The sequence below is a fragment of the Tenrec ecaudatus genome, chromosome 8, assembly GCF_050624435.1.
Source record: "Tenrec ecaudatus isolate mTenEca1 chromosome 8, mTenEca1.hap1, whole genome shotgun sequence".
NCBI lineage: Eukaryota > Metazoa > Chordata > Mammalia > Afrosoricida > Tenrecidae > Tenrec > Tenrec ecaudatus.
In genome coordinates, this window is record NC_134537.1 from 42,588,061 (window position 1) to 42,612,374 (window position 24,314).

The 24,314-nt window shown below is 51.7% G+C and overlaps 1 protein-coding gene across 3 annotated transcripts in view; it reads right to left on the minus strand.

Annotated features, from left to right (window-relative positions):
• The window catches only part of KALRN (kalirin RhoGEF kinase), a 727,411-nt gene that overhangs the window by 139,637 nt on the left and 563,460 nt on the right, over positions 1 to 24,314 (minus strand). For all 3 annotated transcript variants that reach the window (XM_075556312.1, XM_075556314.1, XM_075556313.1), the window contains exon 34: positions 20,668 to 20,914. In XM_075556312.1, coding sequence (XP_075412427.1) covers positions 20,668 to 20,914 — 247 coding nt within the window. The remainder of the gene's footprint in view (positions 1 to 20,667; positions 20,915 to 24,314) is intronic.

A 24,314-nucleotide genomic window follows, 5' to 3' on the forward strand; every position in this document is an offset into this window, starting at 1 on the left:
GGTGACCCCCCTCCAACCATAATCTTATTTTCCTTGCTACTTCATAACTGTTGTTACTATTATGAATCGATCCCTGTGAAAGGATCGTTCGACCCCCAAAGGGGTCACAACCTACAGGTAGAGAACTGCTGCCGGGAAGCAAACACCCCCCCCCCCAAAGTCAGTCTTCTTTAAATGGAACCGGTTGTTGTTGAGTGCTGTAGTCGGTTCCGACTCACAGCAAGCCCACACACACAATAAGGGAGGGAGGGCGCACTGCCCAGTCCTGTCCCCTCTCATCGCTATAATTGTTGCTAGTATTAAAAAAATGCAATTCTTGTGCCAATCCATCTTGTAGAGGGCCTTCCCACTTTCCACTGACCCTCAACTGACTGGTCGTCTAGCCTGATTCGTACAGAATGTCTGCCTTGAGCGGGGCGCCCTCTGGAAGGACTGTCTATAGGGAATCAGAGTGAGGAGAGCGACCAGAACGGTTAGATGGGAAGCTGGGAGGGGCAGGGAGTGTAGGTTCCTGAGGGGAGAACAATCAGAGAGGGGAGAACCGCAATTTGAAGACTGTAATCAGTGTCACTGATTTATGCAGGTAGAATTGTTGAATCGGTGTATGTCTTTGCGCAACAACGTGTGGAAAACTGCTTTGAACTTTGAATCATGAACCTGAAGTACAAAGTTCAGGTCGGCAGCTAACCAGCCCTTTCCTCCAGCAGTGACTGACACCCCTGTGGGACCTGGTGTCATTTCAGTAGGCTCGCAATAATGAGGTCAAGGTATCTATAGCTTTTGTTTATTTGTTTTTCAGGTTAAAAAAATGTCTACAAGTAGTTTCAATGTGAAACCAGGACTGAGAACTCCTGACCTGGGGGCTCACAGCCACTCACATTACTGAACTCATTCTGAATGTTTTCTCTTCCCTCCCTAAACCGGGTAACTTGAATTTGTTTTTTTCATGCTTGCTTGCCCGGTTAGACCTTCTAGTACACTACTGAACAGTAGTGGTGAGAGCAGGCATCTTTGTCTTATAACTGATCTTACATCAAAGAAAGCTCTCAGTTTTTCTCCACTAAGTATGGTGTTAAAGATGAGCTTCTCATAAATGCTCCTCATTAAACTGAAGAATTTCTCTTCCATCCCTAGCTTGTTAAGTGGTTTTTTATCAAGAAAAACTGTTGGATTTCATCAAGTGTCTTCTTTGCATTGGTTGACCCAGTCGGGTGAGTCTTTTCCTGTGTTCCATTAATGTGGTGCACTCATTGTTTTTTCCCAAGCTAGAACCTTATATTTCTAGAATAAGTTCTACTTGATCATTTTAATTTTTTTTCCTTTAACATGTTTTAAGATTCAGTGTACTAATATTTGTTGATGTTTTCAATATCTTACGGTAACTAGAAAACACTGCTACAAAATTCAGAGACCTATATTCAACACAAATATTAAAATGTGAGGCTGTTTCTTGACCTAGCTGCCAGCCAAGTCATTACAGTGTTTCCATTTCGCTAGCCCTCCCCCAAGGAGGCCTGTGTTCTTCCATTACACCAGGGTCAAGATGGCAGTTTTGGCATCTTTGAGGACTCAAATCATGTTTCTTTAAAATGTTTTTCAAAAAACATCTTTTTTGAATAAAAAAAGAAGTCTGAGGGGGTGGGGTCAGAGCTGCAGGACAAATGGGACAAGGCTACCTAGCGAAACAGCCTAGGACAGCCCTTCCCACCCCTAAAAAAATGAACAGCACACTGTTGTGATAGGACAGAAAAGTCCTCGGTACAACTATTCCACTAAATCACTTTTTAACTTCCTTAAAACTCCCTTCTAGTAAGCCCCTGTGATTATCCTGTGACTTTGAGAACATCTATCAAGCTCCCCCTTGGGAACCCTACACAAGAGCCCCCGTGATCTTCTGAGCTGCTGCTGCTGCTGCTCAGGTTGAACTGGGCCAGCAGATGCTCCGGGGCCACTGTTCTCATTGGACTTGGTTTCGGGAAGCGCCCTGGACACGGCAGGTACATCACTGCGACAGCGTGTCTGCAGCTACCTACCTACCGACTGCACACGTTTAACCGTGCCAGGAACAGACCTGTGAGCACATCAACGTTAGACCTACGAGCACTTTGGATACATGTTTTACTTACCCTTGTCTATGTTCACGGGGGATACTGCACTACAGTTTTCTTTTCTTGTGGTGCTTTTGCGTCTTTGGTGTCAGAGCAGTGATAGCCTCATGGGTTGGGGTTTGTCCCTCCTTTTTCTAATTTTCAGAAAATTAGCATCTTATGGAAGATTGAGGTCCTTTCTTTAACTGTCTGGTAGAACTCCCCAGTGAAACCACTTGGTCCAGGACTTTTTGGGGGGAGGGGGGACAAGGGGGGTTCTCTTGGCTATTTTCAATTATTGCCACTACTAAGCACTGACACCTGTCTACCTCATGCTCGCAGAGAGTTGAGCCTCAGGGTGTCTTGCCCATCAATCACCCTCTTTGACTTCCGGAAGGAGGGATTACTTATCACTACCTGCTTATCACTTATTACTACCTGCTCGGAACCAGGCTCAGGTTGGAAAGAAATCGACAATATTAGCTGTGGGATTCCAGAAGATCTTCCCGTCTCCCCCAGGTCCTTCTGCGGGACAGAGACCCCAGGGACGGGTTCTGGAGCTGGATGCTAAGCAGATGACTGAGCTGGCCTGAGTTCAGGAGAAGAAGAGCCATTTATCACAGTGAAAGATGATGGCAGCTGGAGTTGCTAAAAACAAACCACTCCAGGTTTCATCCATTTCCAAAAATGTTTACCTCTAAGTAGGCCAAAGTGCTCTCAAAGTGGGGCACTGAGAAGTGCCAGTCTATCACTTTGACCGGGTTCCAATTTAGGAAGGCTTATGATTGCTAAGTGTCCACTACCCTTTGAAGTGTAGTGTCCACTACTATTTTAATTTAGGAGGTCAATGCCATTTTCTCTCCAGCAGTCAGAAGCAGCAGCTGTAACAGAATGTGGATTAATCTCATAAAGTGTTTCCCAAAGTGGATAATTCGGCCCCCTTGCATAGGGTGAGGGTGGGGGTGGGAGGCACTGGAACGATCCAGGTGGGCTTTCAAAAGCAGATACCTCTACTTTATCCTGGATGCTGAGCTACAGTACAAAAGTCTTTTATTGCCAGGAGGGTGCTGAGTACGTTTTTTTTTTTTCTCGTTAAAGGGGACAGTAGGTGTAGTAAGTTTGGGAAGCTATGACCTAGTAAATTAAATGGGAAGTGGCTTTTGTCTTACTGTAACGCAGGTTGGTATAGTGAAGGTTGCCAGGAAGAAGAGGAATCACTGGGGAGCCTAAGAGTTGGGTTAGGCAGCCAGACAGGGACAGGGGGCTGTCCCTCCCATGCCTGCCCAGGCACCCTAAAGGAGGTTGGGAAGGAAAATTAGGCGACCATTAGCTACCCATAAAGACCTGAATTGGGCAGGCTCTCATTCAGGCACGCCCTCCCTGCCAGGTGGGCTTGATTCAGCCAATGGGGTCAACCAATACCCTTGACCACGCCTACCCAGCCAGAGGTTTGAAATACCCTGGCGGCAGGAAGACAGTCTCTTTTTACCCTGCTCCTGTGCCCGTTGCGTCTTGCCACAGTCTCTCTGGCCTCAGTTCACAACGTGTGGGTGCACAGTCTCAGGAGGTTGTCCGTGTTCAGTGTGGGCCAGTGTGGCTTGTGTGTGATTTGCCACGCTTCCCTGAAATAGCGTGGGCTTTTGTGAGACTGTAAAACCTCAAACTTCTCTCGTCCTTCATAAAAACTCCCTTGGATCACAAACCAGGCTTTGGCGTGACTTCTTTCTCCTGAGAAGCCAAGAACCAAGGTATGACCCAGTGGAGAAACCTCACAGTTTTGGGTTGTCAATCATTCTCAATACACAACAAGTTTGCCCACCTGTCCCTGGAGAAGGCATTCCAGGACCCAAGACTGCAATGATTTCCTCAGCCAGAATTCCTACCGTCAGGAAATTATTCCCTATTTTTAACCTGAGCCCCCTACCTCCCCCGCTAATGTGTAAGCTTGGGTTCTTCCTACCAGCAATTAAAGGACAAAATACACAGTTAAATCTTTTACACAAACTCTGCAGGGGTTCTTGGTGACCGGCCCTTCCTTCACCCAGTCCCTACCTATCTTCCTTCCTTCTTTCCTCTCTCCCGCTCCAAATACTGAGCTGATAACTTACATGCCCATCACTGTTCCAGATGCGAGGGAGAAAGCACGAAAGAAAACAGGCAAAACGTCTGCTTTAGTGGAGGGTGCAGTGGTGGGGGGGACGAGACAATGAACATACAAATATGTCATGGGGGTGCGGTGGGGGTTTGGTGAAGCAGCGGCTTAATTGCTGGGCTGCTCATCAAAAAGGTCACCGGCCACTCCACAGGGAAAAGAGGTGGCAATCTGTTTCTGTCACAATGCAAAGCCTGGGAGTCCCCACGGGCAGCTCCACTCGGTCCGCCAGGGCCGCCACGAGTTGGAGTCCTAGACCCAATGGCAAGGGGTCAGGAGCAATCCCATGGAGCCGGGCAGAGCAGGGCAGGGGTGTCGAGGGTGACGGGAGGGGTGGGGAACGGGGAAGACCTCGATCAAAGATGTGGAACAAGTGTGGTTATCAGTCCATCTAAGCATCTGGGGACTTGGAGTACTGCAGGCAGAGGGGACGGCAGGTGTGTGCCTGGGGGGCAACAGTACACAGCCTAATTGGTGACCAGCCAGGTAGGCTGATTCATGTCAGGATCCTCAGAACTTATACCTATGTGGCCAGATATGACAAAAGGGGCTCTGTAGACACGTTTAAAGAGCCTGAGGTGGACAAACTGCCCTGGATCATCAAGGTGGACTCAGTCGCGTCACATGCATCTTTGGAAGTGCAGTCCTTTCTGGCTGAGGTAGAGGGAGACGGGACTAACGAAGGGACAGAGGTGTGACTTTGTTGACCTGGAAGATGGAGGAAGAGCCAGGAACCAAAGAATGCAGGAGGCCTGGAGAGTCCGGAAAAGGCAGGGAAGCAGATTCCTATCCAGGGCCTGCCAGCGCCTTGATCTTCGCGCACTGAGGCCCGTGTTGGACCTCTGGCGATCAGAACTGTACGGTAACACAGTTGAGTTGTTCTACGTCCCTGGACGTACAGTGATTTCTTCTAGTAGTTCTTGGAAATTCATGTACAGAGAATCAAGAAGAGGCTGCGGTCAGGTCTGGACCGACCTCCTCACGAGGCGCGGAAAGGGGTTCTTGAGGTAAGATGGGAGCCATCGGCGTGTTTGCAGCTAAGGAGAAGCTCTGCAGCCTACACCCATGGGAATGGCCTAGATGCCCGTCTGTCCACTTGACCTGCATCCTCCACCATGTCAGAGTCAGTGCTGGCTGGTAGACAAGGGAGGGGAAGCGAGAACCCAGCCTCGCCAGAATGGCAAGGAGGAAGAAAGGGCAGTCTGTGCAAGGACCAGGCTGCCTCTCGCTTCTGGAGGACAGAGAGCTGGTGTTCAACGTGGCGGTGGCTGTCTCACATGTGTGTATGGCTGCGTTGCTCTCCAGGTCCAAGTGACACAGGGGAGGTGAAGGAGGAGCAAAGCGGAGGGTCCGGCCAGGCAGCATCAGGCCTGCTTCTGAAGGCTCCTTGGGCTACGCTCTTACTCATGGGCTTCTCCCTAAGGCCTCCCGGGTTCTCCCACCTCCGACTGTCGCTGAGCACACAGGGGGCGATCAGGACAGACTGCAGCCGCACCCCCCTTCTGCCCCTTCCTAAAGCACACTGGGTCCACACGTCACGCCTCCAACTTCCTGAAGTTCCTTGGGAGAACAATAGATCCAGCTTCTAAGTGGGAGCACCGCACCCAGTCTTCTATTTCAGAAGGAGCCCCTGGGTGGGGGGGTCTGGTGAACTTGCTCCCCGGCTAACCACAAGGCTGAGGTTGGGTCCACCCAGGAGTGCCAAGCAACGAGAGTCTGCTGGCCCGGCGATCTGCTTTGGAACCATCAGCTGCGGGAACCCGATGCCCAGTTCTCCGACACGCGTGGATTTCACGTGTCAGGAACGGACTCAACAGGAAGTGGGAAACATTCTGGGGCGACTGTCTCTCCAGCCCCTCCAACTTCTCCTCAGAAAACACCATCAGGCGGTCTTTCTTTTCTGGGACTTTCTGAGCGCCCTCGGCTAGTTCACGGGCCTCTGAGACGCCAGGAGAATACGCATGCCGAGGTTCCTTCTGCCCTGATGCTGGGGCAGCATCTGTCCTGGGGCCCCAGGGGGTCCCAGAGGCAGGAGTGTGTGCTGCTCAAATTGGCAGCCGGCAGAAGCGGCTACAGAAGAACGAGGCAGGCTCTCTGGCGAGGGCACCAGAGATGAGTCAGTTCCCGTGACAGCTTGCGACCTCCGCCTGTGACAGCATCAGACTGACGAGCCTTTACAGCAGCATGGGGCCTGGCCCCAGTGGCACACTTGGGCGGAGGAGTCCAGCTCCTGGGAGATAAGCTCTCTCTCTCTCTCTCTCTCTCTTTGTTTTCATCAGCAAGTTTGTATTCGCTTTCTGTTTGTATTGTGGATTATGTGGAGAGCGGACCATTGGTTTTACCTTGGATCATCTGCACACATTCGTCCCAGGCCGTCCAGTGCAAGCCCTCAGCGCCATTACCCATCCCACATCCTCCATGGGGGCTAGTTCCGGTCCCTCCTTCTTGGTTAACACGCTCAACTTCATGCTGCCATCGTGACCGGAAGTGGCTGATGATTCTATCACAGGTGCGTTTAGTTCCCAAGGGTGACAGAGGACTAGATCGTCTTGGGGGTCAAACCTGTATCTCTCCAATAGTGAACTTGGCCTTTTGTAGGATTTTGAGTTTTGTTCCCTGTTGTTCGTCTATTCTCTCCAGGACCTTCTAACGTGATCCTCTCAGAGCAGTTCGTTGGTAGGGGCAGCCCAGAATCATCTAGTTTTCCTGGTCTCGGGGTCCTGAAGGCTGATGTTTGCGTGATCCCTTGGTCCCCTGCACTGAATGTCTCCAAATGTCTTTCGACTGTCATCACCCTTTCCTCCAGAGGGGCAGAGATCAATCGTTTTCCCTTACATGGCTGTTTATAAGCTTTTATGACCCCACTAGCTACTCACCAAAGAAGGATGTAGAACACTGCCTTTGGGAACAGTGCTATACCCATTGACCCGAGTGACCCTGAGGCTGTGGTCCTGATCCCTCAGACCCAGTGACTCATTCCCTCAGGCTGTTCACTTATGTCTAAGACGTTTTCGTAACTTTTCCCACTGTATGTTCTACCACGTTCATGGATATATTTGCAGCAAAGGTAAATGCATATATCCATACAGTCCCTGTAAAAACTGCATCTATCCCTAGGTATACTCTACTCTGTTTCCCACACCTGTTCAGCCTGCATGTCTGTCCAAGCATCTACTTGGTGGTAGTGGTGTCATCGAGTCAGCGCTGACCCATAGTGACCCTGTGCACGACAGAGGGAAACGCTGCCCTGCGCCATCCTCACAATTGTCCCCATGTCTGAGCCCATTGTTATAAGCACGGTGTCCATCCATCTCTCTGAGGGTCTTCCTCTTTTTCACTGCCCTTCTTCCACTTTACCAAAGATGATGCCCTTCCCCAGGAACTGGTTTCTCCTGACCATTTGGCTAGAGTATGGAGGGTGAAGTCTCGCCACCCTTGCATCTCAGGAGCACTCTGGCCTGGCTTCTTCCAATGCAGATCAGTTTGTCCTTCTAGCAGTCGATGGTACTTCTGATAGGCTTCCCCAGCACCATGATTCTAATGCATCGATTCTTCTCCATCTTCCTGACTCAGTGTCCAACTTTCATCTGAGTATGAGGCAATGGAGAAGACCACGGCCTGGGTCAAGTGCACCCGAGTCCTCAAAGTAACACCCTTGCTCTTCAGTACTCGAAAGAGGTCTTGTGCAGGAGATTCACCCAGTGAGACACTTCTTCTGATGTCTTGACTGCTGCTTCTGTGAGCAATGATTGTGGAGCCAAGCAAGACAAAATCCTTGACAACTTCAACCTTTTCTCCATTTATCATGATGGTACCTATTGGGCCAGTTGTGAGCATTTGGGTCTTCCTTACATTGAGTTTTAGTCTACATTGGAGACTACAATCCTTAATGTTCATCAGCAAGTGCTTCAAGTTCTCACTTTCAGCAAGCAAGGCTGTGTCATCTACATATCAGTTGTTACTAAGACTTCCTCCAATCCTGATGATACACGCCTCTTCACATCATCCAGCTTCTCTGATGATTTGCTCAGCTACAGATTGAACAAGTATGGTGGGAGATACAACCCCGATGCACACCTTTCCTGGTTTTAAATCAAACAGTGATCCCTTGTTCTGTTCATACAACTGCCTCTTGATCCATGGACAAATTCTGAATGAGCAAATGAAGTGTTCTGTAATTCCCATTCTTCTCAACATACTCCACAGTTCATTATGGTCCACACAGTTTCAACTGTGTGAAACACAGTAAACATCTTTCTGGTATTCTCTGCTTTGAGCCAAGATCCATCTGACATCAACGATAGCCCTTGTTCCATGTTCTCCTCTGAATCTAGCCTGAACTGTTGGCAGCTCCCTGTCAATGCACTGCTGCAACTGTTGTTGGATGATTGATTGTGCCAACCTGGCCAATAAACACATGTGGGATTAATTGAAGGGCGGAGAGATAAATGGCTCAATGAGCCTCACCTTTCTTGTCTCTTGCTCATTGATCATCGGACCAGTATGCGGCTGCCTTGCTTGTTCTGTGCCTCAATTTGCAAGCTACACTACCTGTGGGACACCTAACCTGTGCACGGTGTCACTGTAATTGAGGTTCCTTCAAGGCCTGCCTCGCCACACCATTGGAATTGACATCTCTTGAGCTGGGGACTGTCGGACCCTGTCATGTGGCTGACTGTTGGTGACCTACCTTGCTGTTTGCTGCCTGTGCCCGGATAGCCTGAACTGCTCTACAGAGGACTACCCTGCGGCCCTCAAGACTTGAAGGACTGCCAGTGTCGAGCAACTGTCTCACGAGAGTGAGTTACACTGAGCCATTTGTATTGCTTTACAATTTGATTTATTTCTTATGTTATCTATCGAGCTGTGTGTGTATATATCTCTATCTATCTATCTATCTATCTATCTATATATATATATATAATTATTAGCATTCTGCTTTTGTTTCTCTAGAGAACCCTGTCTAACACAATGATCTTCACCAAAAATTTACTTGTGTGTGCTATCAATGATAGGTTTCTATAGTTTGAGCAGTCTGTTGGTTCACCTGTCCTTTGAATGGGCACCATTTTGGATCTCTTCTAGTCAGCTGGCCAGGCGGCAGTTTTCCAAATTTCCTGGCATAGATGGTGAGTGCTTCCAATGCTTCTTCAGCGTTCTGAAACATTTCAGGGGGTGTTCCATCAATTCCCGGAGCCCTGTTTTTGGCTAATGCTTTCAGTGCAGCTTGAACTTCTTCCTTCAGCACCATCGGTACTTGTTCACATGCTACCTCCTGAAACGGTAAACTGACGACGAGATCTTTTTGGTACCGTGACTCTGTGTAGTCTGTCCATGCTTCCTGCATTGTTCAACATTCTGTCTGTAGGATCCTTCAAGACTGCAACTAGAGGCTTGAGTTTTTCCCTGGGTTCTTTCAGTTTCAGACATGCAGAGTGTGTGCTCCCCTCTCGATGGCCCCATTCCAGGTCCTTGCGTGCTTCATTGTACTGTGTGGCTCTGTCTTCTCGAGCTACCCTCTGAACTGGTCCACTCAACTCCTGCTCGTGGATCGACTTGGAGGGCACCACCGCTGCAGCACTGTGCGCACGACAGCATTCACCTCTGACTTGTGCAAACCTCTTCATGCAGTGGTTCTCAACCTGTGGGTCGCGACCCCTTTGGGGGGTCGAACAACTCTTTCACAGGGGCCGCCAATTCATAATAGTAGCAAAAGTATAGTGATGAAGTAGCAACAAAAATAATCTTGTGGTCCGGGGTCACCACCACATGAGGAACTATATGAAAGGGCTGCGGCCCGAGGAAGGTGGAGGACCCCTGTGTCTCTCCCTGCTTACATCATTTTTGTCTACCTCCCTTTAGCATACATTGCCTTCCCTTTGGGTCACATTAACATCATCTACTGTCTGGCCAGTGACCTTCCCTCTATCAGCTTTCCCTTCTGCCCAGGTAAACACCAAGGTAAACCTATTTGCATGTATTTCCCAAGGCAATACATTTGGAAATGGCTGAACCAGCCTTCTGATTCAGATCTGGGCCTTCTACTCCAGGACCCTAGTCATGCCGCACTTCTCAACATCTGTTTCTTGTCATAAAAAGTGGCAAAATATGCCCGTAAACCAACACTGGCTAATGGAACAAGTTTTGAATGTGTAAGTCAGTGACCCCGAGGGGGCTCATTTTGCTGTGTAACCATAACCACTAGCTCTGGTGGCGTAGTAGCTGCACATTGGGCTGTTCGAAACCACCAGCAGCTCCGAGGGAGAAAGATGAGGTTTTCTACTCCTGTCAAGAGTTCCAGGCTCAGAACCCCACAGGGGCAGCTCTACCCTGCCCTGTCGGGTGGCGCTGAGTTGGAATCAACTTGTTGGCAGTGAGTTTGGTTTGGGTGAACAGAAGCCCATTGGCCCCTAAGCTATGGCTCTGTCTCCCTGCCCCACCTCTGGTCGCTAATAAGCTTAGGTCTCTGTACATGAGCTGTGTCGCATGAGTGAGGTCACAGAACACTGGTCCCTCCGTGGCAGGCTTATTCCACTGGGCAGGGTGTTTTCAGAGTTCTCCCATGCGGCAGCTTGTGGGGGCTCGAGATTCCTCATTGGGGCCGACTCATCTACCGCGTGTCCTACCGCGTGTCTCTGCATCACCGCTTGTTTATCCCTTTGTTTGTTGATGGCGATCCGGGGCGTTTCCACCTTTTGGCTGCTGTGAATTCACGTCCCCCACTGGCCTGCTCCAAAGTTCTTGGGAAAGCAGCCACGACCTCTGCGCTCCATTTTTCCGTGAACGTTTGCAAGTCCCTTCCAACATCTTTGTGGCAAGCGTCAGGAGGGGTAGCCAGCTCCCTTTTGTTTTAGTCTAAACACGGTCGGAAAATGGCGGCTCTCGGGCCACAGCTCTCGGACATGTGGCTCCCCAAGTAAACCTGAAAATTTTTACAGGATATTATTGCGATCATGGTGATTTAGTCTGTGTGTAAGGAGACAGTTATGGCTCTTGAATAGCTTTTAACTTGTTTGAGGCCAGGATTGACTCTTGCGTCTCAAACGTTTGCCAACCCCTGTTCAAACCACGTAACAGCAAGGCTGACCTGACTGTTTTAAAGTCACTTTTACTAAACACTGTGCTGCGGAGCCTCCCAGCGCCCCGTGAGACAGGCTGTTTTATCAACTCCCCCTGGTGCACACGTGGAAAGTAAGGGCCACGAAGATGAAGTGGCTCTTCAGTGAAGATCAGTGGCGTCTCATCCCTCATCCTGTCCTCGCCCTAGACCGACCGGTGGACACCCTGGGCACCAAGCCTCCCCTGCTTCCACAGAGATCTGGGAACACCCTTCGGGGGAAGGACCGGTAGACTGTAACACCGAGCCATCTGAAATGGCTGGTACCGCACCTCTTCTTTCTGACGACCACACTGGCGGGGTCGTGTGGTCCAACTTCACGAGTGGATCCTTAGAGTAAAGATCCAGAGTCGGTGCTTGGGTGCCTCACACACAGGACGCCCAGGGCAGCAGTGTGCGCTCTGAGGGGGATGGGAAGAAAACCAGGGTCTGGCGGAGACCCTGCGGGTGATTTAGGAAGACGGTGAGATCAGATAGTACAGCTGACAAATGCACTGCCATCCAGTCTATTCCAATTCATAGCAACCCTGTCAGATGGGGCAGAACTGCCCTGTGGGTTTCTGAGACGGTCAGCTCATTATGGTGCGGAAAGCCTCATCTTTCTCCCTGGGGGCGGCTGGTGGTTTCCAACTGCTGACCTTGACGTGAGCAGACCAACTCGTGACCACTGCACCCCCAACTCAGAGCGACCCTGGGAAAACCCACCTCTCTGCCATGGAGTCGATTCTCACTCACAGTCACCCTAGAGGGCAAGGTCAAAGTGGCCCTGAAGTTTCCATTAGAAAGCCACTTCTTTCTCTCTTGGAGCGGCTGGTGGGCTTGAACTGCTTATCTTGTCCTCCACAGTCCAACAAGGAGCCCTCTGTGCCACCAGGGCTCCTCAACCAAGCCTACGGACGTTTAACAGAACTAAAAAGAGAAGCAGGTGCACACGTCATCACTTTAAACCAGGGTTAGGATTGTTGAGCTGAATCCAACATGTCTTTGTTTGGCTCAAAGGGATATTGGATTCTTCAGTGAGAAGATGGGCAGAGAAATTGCCGGGCTCGTATTAAACGCAAGTCCAAGATCAGGAGGCTGCCTGGAATGCGGAGGAGGGGGGTCAAGTCCAGTCCACAGGCTGGGCGGCTCAGCTGCTGTGTGGCAGATGGCTGTTACTCTAGAGGCAGGAGGTTGGAACCCGCTCAGAGGCTAGGGGAGGCGGGCCAGCTCCCATAAAGACACCCACGGGACAGCACTGCTCTCAGGAACCAAGGGGGCAAAAATGGGTTGGGCCAGACTCAGTGGCAGCTAGCAAGACCAAGATTTCAATGAGGGGTTTGGGGAGAGAGTGGGAGATAGGAAGTACCTGGCTTTCTGTCCTAAGGAAGCCTTTTCTAAGGTGGAGAAAACACTAAACCCTAGATTCCTGGCAGCGCCTGTGAAGATCCCTTGCGATCTCCTGGCAGTGCTGTTTCCCTCGGCTCCGCTTCTGTCCTGTGACCAGATGCACACGCAACCAGTGCTGCTCCTGTGGACCCTGACTGCCCACCGCTGATCAGAGAGGTACCAGTCCTCCCGGCTGCTTCAAACACATTGCTTTGGGAGCCCCCTCGTGAGCCCATAGGCAGGGAGCCTGTGGATGTGGCCGCAGAGGGGGGCAGGAACGGCAGGCCTCCTGAAACGTGTGGTGTATTGGTCTGGCAGCAGGAAGGGGAGGGAGCTCCCACCCTGCGGAACATCTGCTGGACAGACTGGCCCAGCTGCAGGGCTGGGCAGGCCCCCTCTGCGCTGGCCCCCTCTCAGCCTGCTGTCCAGAGTGCCGCACAGACGAGCGTTGCTCTAGCTGGGGGCACCAGGGTCCATCCTATTAGGGTGCAAAGCACCTTCACGGCACACTGTCCCTGACAGCTGCTCTTACCCTGAAGGCGAGGAACTCGTGAGCCAGAGGCGAGCAAGGAGGAGGAGGAGGAGGAGGAGGAGGAGCAACAGAGGGCTGGTACGAATACTACCCAGACTCTTGCAATCCTTCCTGAGATTGGCTAACAGGTAGCCCAGTTGGAGAAGATAAACTAATGTACCTGCCTCCAGGGCCTGCAGACTTGAGAGGCTGGCAAGCCCAGCAGTGAGATGTTGGAGATGGGTGGACCTGGGTTCGATTCTAGGTCCCCGCTTGTTCCTTATGTTACTCTGAGTCTCTGAGACCACACACGAGGAAAACATGATTGATATGAGGATAAAAGCATTACCTTAGGACAGGGGTTCTCACCTTCCTAATGCTGCGACCCTCTAATGCAGTTCCTCATGTTGTGGTGACCCCCAACCATAAAATGGTTTTCGTTGCTACTTTATAACTGTAATTTTGCTACTGCTATGAATCATAATGTAAATATCTGCAGGATATATTAGGTGATATTCAGGTTGAGAACCGCTTCCTTAGAACTTGGCTCAATACAGGTCAGTGATTTATATTTCTTTTTAAAATCATTTTACTGGGGGTTTCTACAACTCTCATCACCATCCATCCATCCATCCATCCATCTATCCATTGTGTCAAGCACATTTGTACATTTGTTGCCATCATCATTCTCAAAACATTTGCTTTCTACTTGAGCCCTTGGTATCAGTTCATTTGTCCCCTCCCTACCCCCGACCCTCACGAACCCTTGATAATTTATAAATTATTTATTATTTTGTCATGTCTTGCACTGTCCAATGTCTCCCTTCACCCACTTTTCTGTTGTCCATCCCCAAAGGGAGGGGGTTATATGTAGATCATTAAGATCGGTTCCTCCTTTCTACCCCCCTTTCCCCTTCCCCTCCTGGTATCGCTACTCTCATTATTGGTCCTGAGGAGTTTATCTGCCCTAGATTCCCTGTTTCTAGTTCCTATCTATATCATTTGTACATGCTCTGCTCTAGCCAGATTAGTAGGTAGAATTGGGGTCATGATAGTGGGGGGGTACATTAAAAAACTAGAGGAAAGTTGTATGTTTCATTGCTGCTACCCTGCACCCTAACTGGCTCTTCTCCTCCCTGAGACTCTTCTGTAAGGGGATGTATCGCTGACTACAGATGGGCTTTGGGTCTCCACTTCAAACTTCCCCTCATTCACAATGATAGCATCTTTTGTTCCTTGATGCCTGATACCTGATCCCATCGACACTTTGTGATCACACAGGCTGGTGTGCTTCTTGTGATCGCACAGGCTGGTGTACTTCTTCCATGTGGGCTTTGTTGCTTCTAAGCTAGATGGCCGCTTGCTTATCTTCAAGCCATTAAGACCCCAGACACTATATCTTTTGATAGCCGGGCACCATCAGCTTTCTTTACCACATTTGCTTATGCACCTGCTTTGTCTTCAGCAATCGTATCGGGTAAGCATCATAGAATGCCAGTTTAATAGAACAAAGTGTTCTTACATTGAGGGAGTACTTGAGTAGAGGCCCAGTGTCCATCTGCTACCTTAATACTAAACCTATAAATATATGCACATAGATCTATTTCCCTATCATCACATATAAATATATTTACATATTTACATGTCTGTATTTAGACCAGAGGTTCTCAACCTATAGGTCACGATCCCTTTGGGGGTCGAATGACCCTTTCACAGGGGCCGCCTGATTCATAACAGTAGCAAAATGACAGTTTATGAAGTAGCAACGAAAATAATTTTATGGTCACCACAACATGAGGAACTGTATTAAAGGGTCACGGCATTAGGAAGATTGAGAACCACGATAAATGCCCTTTGCCTCCTAGTTCCTTCCTCTATTTCTTTTTACTTTCTTCTTGTCCCACTATCATGCTGAGCCTTCATTTGGGTTTCAGTAATTCCTCTAGCTTACATTGCCCTTAACCAAGCCCTACCAAGGCTCTTACACCCTCCTTGCCACTGATTTTGGATCACGTATTCCCTTGTCCCTAGGTTTAACATCCACTTCCTTTCCTCCGCCTCCTCCTCTCCCATGTCTCCCCAGAACCAATGGCCCCATTGTTTTCTCCTCCAGATTGCTTATCCTGCCTATCTTATCTAGATAGAGCTGCATAGATAATATGCACAAAACAAGATAATATGCATAAAACATAGATAATATGCATAAAAACAAAACAACAACAGCAACAACAAAAAAAAAACCAATGACCAAAAAGAAAAAAAAAAGCGAGAAGTCTATAAATAGTTCAAGGTCTGTTTGTTGACCTTTAGGAGTGTTTTCTGGTTGAGTCTAATGGGGTGTCACGCCCTGGCCCCCAAAGTCTATTTTTGGTATTCCCTCAGACTTCCTTGCTCTGCTCCCCTTGCTGTTCTGTTGCAGGCCCTTAGTGTTTAGCCTTAGTGTGGTGGGATCAGATCGGGCAGAATTCCCACACTGCGTCTCCAGGGTTGTCCCCTGTAGGGCTATGGGTCAAGGAGGGATGTCGTGTCTCATTGTGGCACCGTTCATGTGGTCTTCTCTGTGGATTGGCTGCTCTGAGCAGGGATATTGGCCTCAAGGCCTGGTGGGTCAGGATGTGCTCCACTCTCTCTTCCTCCCCCTTCATTTGCTCCCGTGTGCTCCGATCAGACATATCCCTCTCCCTGAGCTGCAGCTTCAGTGCTGTCCTCTGAAGTGAATTCTTCTGGGGGGAGGGGTAGCTGTCCACGTAATTGCGATTGGGGCCGGCCCCACAGACCTCTCTACTGGTTCCCTGCTTCATGCTTTTTTTTTTTTTAAGGAGTTGACTACATGCTCACCAGGGGAGGCGACTTTAGCTTGCCAAATTGTTGTCAGCTCCCCTGAGCTGCTCCTACGCAACAGAACACAACGTCGCCTGGCCCTGTGCCATTTTAAAAACTGCCAGCAGGCTGGAGTGTGTCTTGGGAGCCACGGTGCCCACTGAGCTCTCTGAGGGCTGCCACGCTGCATGGATCTTCGACTCCCTTCACCAAGCGTGATGTGCTCCTCTCTCGACGGGCGCTCCTCATGACGGCCCCGGCAAGTGAGCTGCACGATGCTCTGTTGCGATCCACTGGGCTTCCTTCTGTGAGTCCATCACCAACGTTTTCTTCCTAGTCTGGCTTAGTCTGGAAGCTCCTGGACAGTGGACCCGCCACGGCTTACCCGGTGGCCATCTGAAAGACCAGGGTTACAGCCTGCAGCAGGACAGCAGCCCAGCACAGCCATCTGACAGATGGATGTGTACTCAGAGCTGCAGAAGTCCAACTTGACCCCTGGCGGTACCGTGGTGAAAGCACTCGGCCGCTGGAACCCACCGGCGGCTCTGCAGTGGACAGCTGCGGCCACCTGCTCCCATGAAGACCGCGGCGGTGTAAACCTGAGGGGGCAGTTCTACCCTGTCCCACAGGATCGCCGTGAGTCACACACACTCCAGGATAATAGGTCTGGTCCAATTCCAATCCAATCCGAAGGGGAGCTGAACCCCTGTGTTCAGGGTGCGGCTGCACCTTTTTAAGTGAGGCGCGACTAGCTAGGCTTCATTTACAGAAGGGTGGTGAGGAAGAGGAGCAGGGGGCTGGAGAGGCAGGGCATAAGGGCTACCTTCAAGGGTGTGCAGGAGGGAGAAGGCTCGTGCCAGGGCTGGGGAAAGCAAGGAGCATGGAGCAGCCATTTCAGAAAGCAGTCATTTTCTTTCGATATTAGGAAGATTTTTTTCAATAATTATAGCAGCCTAAGATCAATTAGCGGCCCAGTGGTGCAGTAGGTTAAGGGTTGGGCTACTTACTACAAGGTCATTGGGTTCGATTCAGCAGCCGCTCCTGAAGGATGAAGGGGAGGCTCTGCTCCTGGGAAGGTTTGTGGACGCAGAAGCCTAGGGAATGGTTCTCTGCGGTGGAATGACTTGATTCCTAGATTTGTACAACACACGTCCCCAGTGCTGGTCATTAGCACATTTTGCAGCCGTCTCTCCTGTCCTTGAGGTCGGGCCCCATCAGCAAATGGAGCTCTGGAAGGCTCCACTCCCGCCGTCTGATGCCCGATGTCACCACGGTCGACTCCACTCCAGAAAGCAGCTCCTCCTCAGTCACACTGTGGGGGCCCTAGGACCCGAGGGCCCCTCTGGCACTGTCTCCACGATGCCCTGATCCCATTCACCAGCATTCAGCACCTGACCGTGCTTTGAAGCGACGTGCACAGTCCTCGGGGCCTTCTTCCAACGAAGGGGACAGCAGGGTCCTTCTCTGTAGTCTGGAGGTTCCGCTGAAACCTGTTCGCTGTGGGTGACTGCTGGCATTTGAAATACCACCGACAGAACTTCCGGCATCACAGCAATGCATAATCCTCCACAGTATGACAACCGACAGACAAGGGGTGTCTCTCCTTAATCCTCAGAAAACAAGGAGGAAAGGAGGGGTGACTAAACTTGGGGAAGGGGCAGGTGCATGTGCTAAGTGGAGGGAGCTGGCTCAGCGCAGGGGAGCCTGCTGCAATGCTGCAAACTGACCCTGCCCTCTGGTGGCGGAAACGAGGAAGTCAGGCCTCGGCGCTGGACCTGGCGGAATCCCAGGAGCAGCACTCCCTCCGTTTAATAATGGTTTCCATTATTACTATCCAACGATTCAGCAGACGCAAACGTGTGAAACAAAGAGAGCAATGGACAGAAAGAAGGGCCGGGTGAGAGACGAGAGAAAGGGAGACTGTAAGAGTGAGTGATAACAATAGATCACCAGGTAGAGTTTATAAATATCTGAGTACTTCGAAAATCCTGGCCATTTTGAACTACAAATTGAAAGGGCTTAAAAAAACAATCAAACAAGCCCAAACCACTCGGAGATTTTATAAGTTGTTGAATACAAAAACGATGACCCGAAATGTGGACGCCCCACCGAATTCACGATAGAAAGTCACGAGCAAACACAAGCCCACTGCTGCCATGTGGCGCCTGAGTCACGGAGAGGGTACCTAGGTCCCCCAAGGCTGTGCATCTATACGGAGCAGACGGCCTCACCGTCCTCGCTCAGAATGGCTGCGGGTTAGCCCCTAGCGCTTACACAACCGGAAGACCATGACAAGTGTTCCGTGGCAGAACTCCTGCCTTCCTTACGGGAGACGCAGGCCCCGCTCCGGGCCAGCGCATCCCCCACGTAGCCGCTCCCATGTGTCAGTGGAGGTGTGTGGGCTGCTAAGGGTCACAGAGGTGTGGTTTGTGATTGTGAAGAATCATGGGAATGACGCCGAACGGGCCAGGGGCTTGCTCCATCTTACAAGGCGGTTCCCACGTGGCGGGGCCGACAGGCAGCAGTCAGGACACGGTGGAAAGGCGACCTTCCTCACAAAGTGCTCCGCTCTCTGGCTGTCTCTGGGGCGGCTTGACGACTGGGCTGGCGGGACTCCGCTGCTGTTGTGTTAGAGCGCATGACGAATGGCACAGTAATTGCCACTTCTCGTGATACGTGACACCTCTGCGGGGCCAGACCTTGTGCTACTACCTGCGCTCTGTACATCAATCCACGCTCCTGAGAGAGGGGCGGAGAAGGGGCTTTGCAGCAGGATGCTGGTTTATTGTGTACGCCCTCTGGCTTCTGGGCTGCTTTGGAAATTAAGACCGCGCAGGCCAGTGGAAAGGATGGAAACCAGAACAGCCTGAGAGTCAGCAGGGCAGGGAAATGCCTGAGGACTTGGTCTGAGGGTGCTCACCTCAGCTCCGGGGCTGGAGGGACAAGAAAGGTGGGATCAATTGGGGCCCAGAAAACCTGCCACAAGTCTCCCCAGTGACCCTTACCCCGTCTCCTGGCAGAACAGGCCCCCTCTCTCTCCCTCGCTCCCTTGTCCCATACAAACCCCCCATACCGCAGATGACTTGACCCGTGACAACACTACGAGTGGGTCCTCTGCTTCTCAATGTACAATGAGGGTCTTCAAGCCTCTGCTCGCGTTGCCGTTCCAGAAAACAGCCCTCAACCTTAAGCTGGCATCAGAGTCGCTTGGGGGTGGCTTGTAACAACACAGATTGATGGGCCGTACCCTAGCATTTCTGGTTCAATAGATCTGGCACGGGGCCTGAGAACGTGCATTTCTAACAAGCACTCAGCGATGCCAATGCTGCGAATCCAGAGCTCGCCTGTGGAGAGAGCCCTGTTCTGAGCTCACCCGCGCCTCACTTATCAGCAGGGCTAAGCTCCGAAGACCCAAAAGCCACGTCAGACCACCAAGGAGGGTGATGGCATCTGGTTAAGGCGCATCCTTTACAGGGGCATGGGAAGCAGGCCTCTGACCAGGTGGATGGCTGCAGCGGCTGCGACATAAGAACAATGGGACGGATGGCGCAGGAGCCGGCAGTGTTTGGGTCGCAGGGTTGCTGTCAGTCGCTCGCCTCTGAGGCTCCTCACCACCCACCACCACACAGCGGGGAGAGGACCGAGCTCTGGGGACGGGGCACGACTAACGACAGCGTCACACAGCTGCCCGACCGCACCGTGTACGGTTAATGTGCCAAACAGTCAAAACGGCAGTTTGGTGTTTGTCTCGTTGGCACCTGTTGTAGATGCGAAACGCCGCGGTAACAAGACAGTCGCTACGTGAGAAGATGTGTTTTGGTCCTCCGGTGTGAGAAAAAGTAAGTCAGCAAACAGGTGGAGGCGACATCAAGCTTATATAAGACGCGCCCCAAGGCCCAAATCGTGAACAGTCCCTCCAAGGCACGTGCGTGCCCCCAGATGGTGGAGGGCCTGTGGGCAGCTCGGCGGGGTCAGCTGTGTGGCCGTGGTCGCGGCGCCTCTCTGCCCGAGGAGGGGCTTGGAGAGGCGTTTGCCTGCTGTGGAGGGCAGGGTGCGGGGGTCAGCGGCTTCTGGACACCGGGGAACAGGACTTTTCTGAGTGCCATTGGAAGAAGTCACATTGTTAGCTGCCACTGCACCCTGGCCCCACCCCATGAGCAGAGTAGACAGGGCTCTGGAGGGTTTTCAAAGCGGTGCCCTTCTTAGAAACAGATCACCAAGCCTCCGGGTGGCTTCGAACCACTAACCTTTGGGTCAGCAGTGGAGTGCTTAACAACTGTCCACACCACCCGGAGACTCAAGAAGAGAGGGAAGGATCCTGCTGCCGTCAAGGCAGTTCCCACTCAGCCGGTGGAGGAGAACGGCCACGGGGGGCTGTCATGTGCATGGACGCTGACGGCCTCGTCTTTCTCCCCAGGGCCAGCCGGTGGGCTTGAAGCTCCAACCTTTGGTTGGCAGCCGAGTGCTTAGCCACCGTGCCACCATGGTCCCTTAGAGGATCCTGCAGCTCTAATTTTTACAAAACACCTGTCACGTTGCACAGCTGGTCGACTCTCTCCAAGTTCACCACAAACAAGTTCATGAGACAGTTGCCCCCCACGGTTCTCCCTACCTTTCACCAAGGGGAAGAAGCAGTCCATCTCCACACTGCTCCGGGAGTGGGAGATGCACAGGGCGCTGCTGGGGACCAGGCCCTCCTGGGGGGGACTCCGCTCGGTGGTGCGGACCAGACACCAGCCGGGTCTCTCGCTCGGCCGCTCCAGCAGCTCCACCGTCTGGCCCACCTGGATGGTCAGCTCGCTGCTGTGGCCCGCGCTGAAGTCCTGCAGGACCACCGTCAACTCACAGCCGCCGGACAGCTTTGGGGGCAGGTGGGGCGGGAAGGCAGGCAGGTGGGGGAGGTGGGAAAGGGATGTGAGAGCAGGGGAGGGGGAGAGGGAGATGGGGTGGGGTGGGGGTGGGGAAATAAAGGGGGTGAACGTAGAGAAAGGGAAAGGGTGGGAAGAGGGAAGGCCGGAGATGGAGAAAGGATTTGGGAAGCAGAGAGAAAACAAAACAAGTCATTAGCTCAGGGCCAGGCAGGCAGGCAGGCTGCTGCTCTGGCTGCAGCAGGAGCCTGGAGCACGCCCAGGACCAGGGCTTTGATTCTGCCTTCTGGCTGGACTGGCGCTCCTGTCATTCCTCCCTGAGCCCGCAACCCCTTCCCTCACAGGCCCCTCGCTCCCTTCCAAGGACTCTGCCCGGTGCTTCTTCCCAGCCCCCCGAGGCTCCAATTGTGCTGGCACCACTTTCAACCCACCCATTCGCACCCGCTCCCAGGTGATGTCTGGGAATAACAGGAGAGGTGGCCTCCCTCCGTCCTGACCCCTGCAACCCCTGCCCCTAGCCCCACCCTTTAGCCTCAAACAGAAGCAGGGAGTGACCCCAGAGCCATGGGAAGCAGGGTGTCATGTGTCTGGAAGGGGAGATAAACCAGACTCCCTGCACCCCCTTCCCCACCCCGGGCAATGCTGATGCACAATGACCCCCACAGGGCAGGGCAGAACTTCCCGTCGGTTTCCGAGACTGTCACTCTACTGGAGTAGAAAGCCTCATCTTTCTGCCATGGAGGTGGCTAGTGCTTTCAAACCACTGACCTCGAGGTTAGCAACCCAATGCATAACCACTATACCACCAGGGCTCCTGGGGGAAAGAAGAGGGTCCCACCTTACGCAGGCACAAACACCCCGTCTTTGAGCTCCACTTGCCTTTCCACTGGACCTGCTCCTTCTTCTGCTCCTGGGGCAAAAACTGCTGTCTGCATCTCCCACCAAAAATCCAAACTCAACCTCACTTCCATAGAGTCAGTTCTGACTGGCAGTGACCCCACAGGACAGGACAGAACTGCCCCTGTGGGTTTCCCAGATTACAATTCTCCAGGGGAATGGAAAGCCTCATCTTTCTCTCGAGGAGAGTCTAGTGGTTTTGAACTGCTAAGCTCTCCATTAGCAGGCCAGTGTGTAACCATGACACCACTAGGGCTCCTGCATCTCCCACACATCAGCTTGAAGACGATTTTTCATTGTTACTTTTTTGAAATGTTTGAGTCTTCTCCCGGACCAGGCTCCACGCTTCCTTCTTGGGTACATCTTTCCTCCCCTTCTTCCTGCCCCACATTCCTGTGTTCATGGCTTTGAACTTGGATGATGAGGCTTTGGAGGTTCACTGATAGGATTCTTACACCTGGCTCAACCCAGGCATTGCCCTTTCTGTCCAGTCACCACCCATTTCTCTCTCTCTCTCTCTCTCTCTCTCTCTCACACACACACACACACACACACACACACACACACACACACACGAACTGTGTGCTGCTATAATGGCAGGCTAGGTTTCAGGGGAGCTTCCAGACTAACAAGGACCAAAGCTTGGCTACTGGCTTCTGAAAGTCGGCCCAAGAAAACCTCCGGGGCCTGATGGCCCACAGTGCCCCTGCTGTCCTCCCAGCATGTGGGTGGCTTCTCCCACTACACAGAGGGTCACCGGGTACTGAGGCTGACTCGGAGGCATTTACTAACAACAAAGTGGGGAACGCTTTGTAGTTTATTCACTGTCTCTGGCCCACGTGTCACATGACCACCTTCGGTGCCCATCTGGGCTTTAAAAGTTCTCACTCACATTCCCTGGGAATGACTCCCATTTCCTTTAGGCTCCTTTTCCCGGGGTTAGTAGTTGGGGGCAAGCTGAACAGATCAATAGTGGGAGTCGGATTGCCCCTAGGAAGGAGCTCTGCATGTGCTGTAGGCTAGATTGTGTCCCGCTCGGACCACTGATGTGCATTGGAATCCCAGCTCCTTGGTTACGTTAACTGGAGAAGCCCCGTTGGGTGGGATGTATTGCTAATCGCTTCAGCGGCAGCACCGCAGGCTGAGCACTGCCTGCTACTGCCCAGAAGTCTGTGGTCCCACACAGCCAGCCGCTCCTCTGGGGAAAGAGGAGGCCGTCTGGCTCCCATCAAGATTTGCAGCCTCAGAATCCCCAGGAAAGGCCGTGAGAGGTGCAGGGGCTTTCAAGTATCCCCTTGTTGAGGCAAAGAACATCCACCTGTCCGGTGAGCTCCTGGCACAACCCGCCCTCTTCCCCGCCCAGGGGTCTGGGGCCTGCCGCTAATGCCGCGGCGACAGCATGGAGTGTTTTATTAGATATTCCTCTTATTAATTTGATTAGGGGCTCATACAACTCTTATCACAACCCATACATTTATTATATATTATTATCATTTGTCCTTCCAACCGAAAGATGTCACCAGCATACTTGGGAGAGGCTTCACACATAAATAATAGCCTTTTTTTTTAAATGAGCAGAATCTAACACTATAATATTTTTTAAAAGCCCTAAAACAAAAACATAAATGCCTGACAGAAACAGCGTGGTTGGGTAATGATGCTCAACCCACTAAGGGAATGATCAATTATGCAGTGCTTAGGTATTCCCCAAACATTGTGATCGCCTTAGAAATTGCCCCGTCAGTACAATGTTCAAAAACAAAGAAGTCTGCCTGCTGAGTAATACATCAGAAGGCGATTCAAAGGTTTGTGGGAGCATTCCTTTATCTTTTCATTTCATTTTTCATAAAACTTTTTGGGTAACTGTATGGAAAATGTCATTATCATCAACAACCTCATTCACCATAACCAAGCAGCAAGGAAATTCATCGAAATGTTAGCCCTGGCCTTGTGGGGGTAGGGGGTGGACGATGGTGCTCCGAACCCCCGCCCCCTTTAACTGCATTTTATCATACGCAGTGATAAAAATACAACAGTCCCCAGAAAACTTCTGCTCCAGGCCCAAACTGGGGTGAAACCCCAGGAGAGCCCCGAGCCGCAGGTGCCCGGGTGGAGCTGCTTCGGAGTTGTCATCGGCTCAGTGTCTCTCTGTGCCTCCGGGACGTCTGTGACACCCACACGAGCTCTCGTGAAACCAGGGCCCTCGGTGTTAGTTGTGCCTAAGAACTACGGTTGTTGACTGCCACCAAAGGTGCTGTTGGACTCAGCTGCTTCCCGCGGTGCCCAAACGAAGGGCAGGGCACCGAGTACGGTCTGTGGGCCTTTCCAGTCTCCTGATTGTGGCAAAATGTGGAGGTGGGAATCAGGAGGTGTGGGAGTGGGTGCAGGTTTCCCCTCTCTTCTGCAGACCTGAGCTAATACATGGGTGCCGTGGACCGATGGGGCTTCAAGGTCACTCAGATGTTAACATTCTAAGAGTGTGCCACATTCTAAG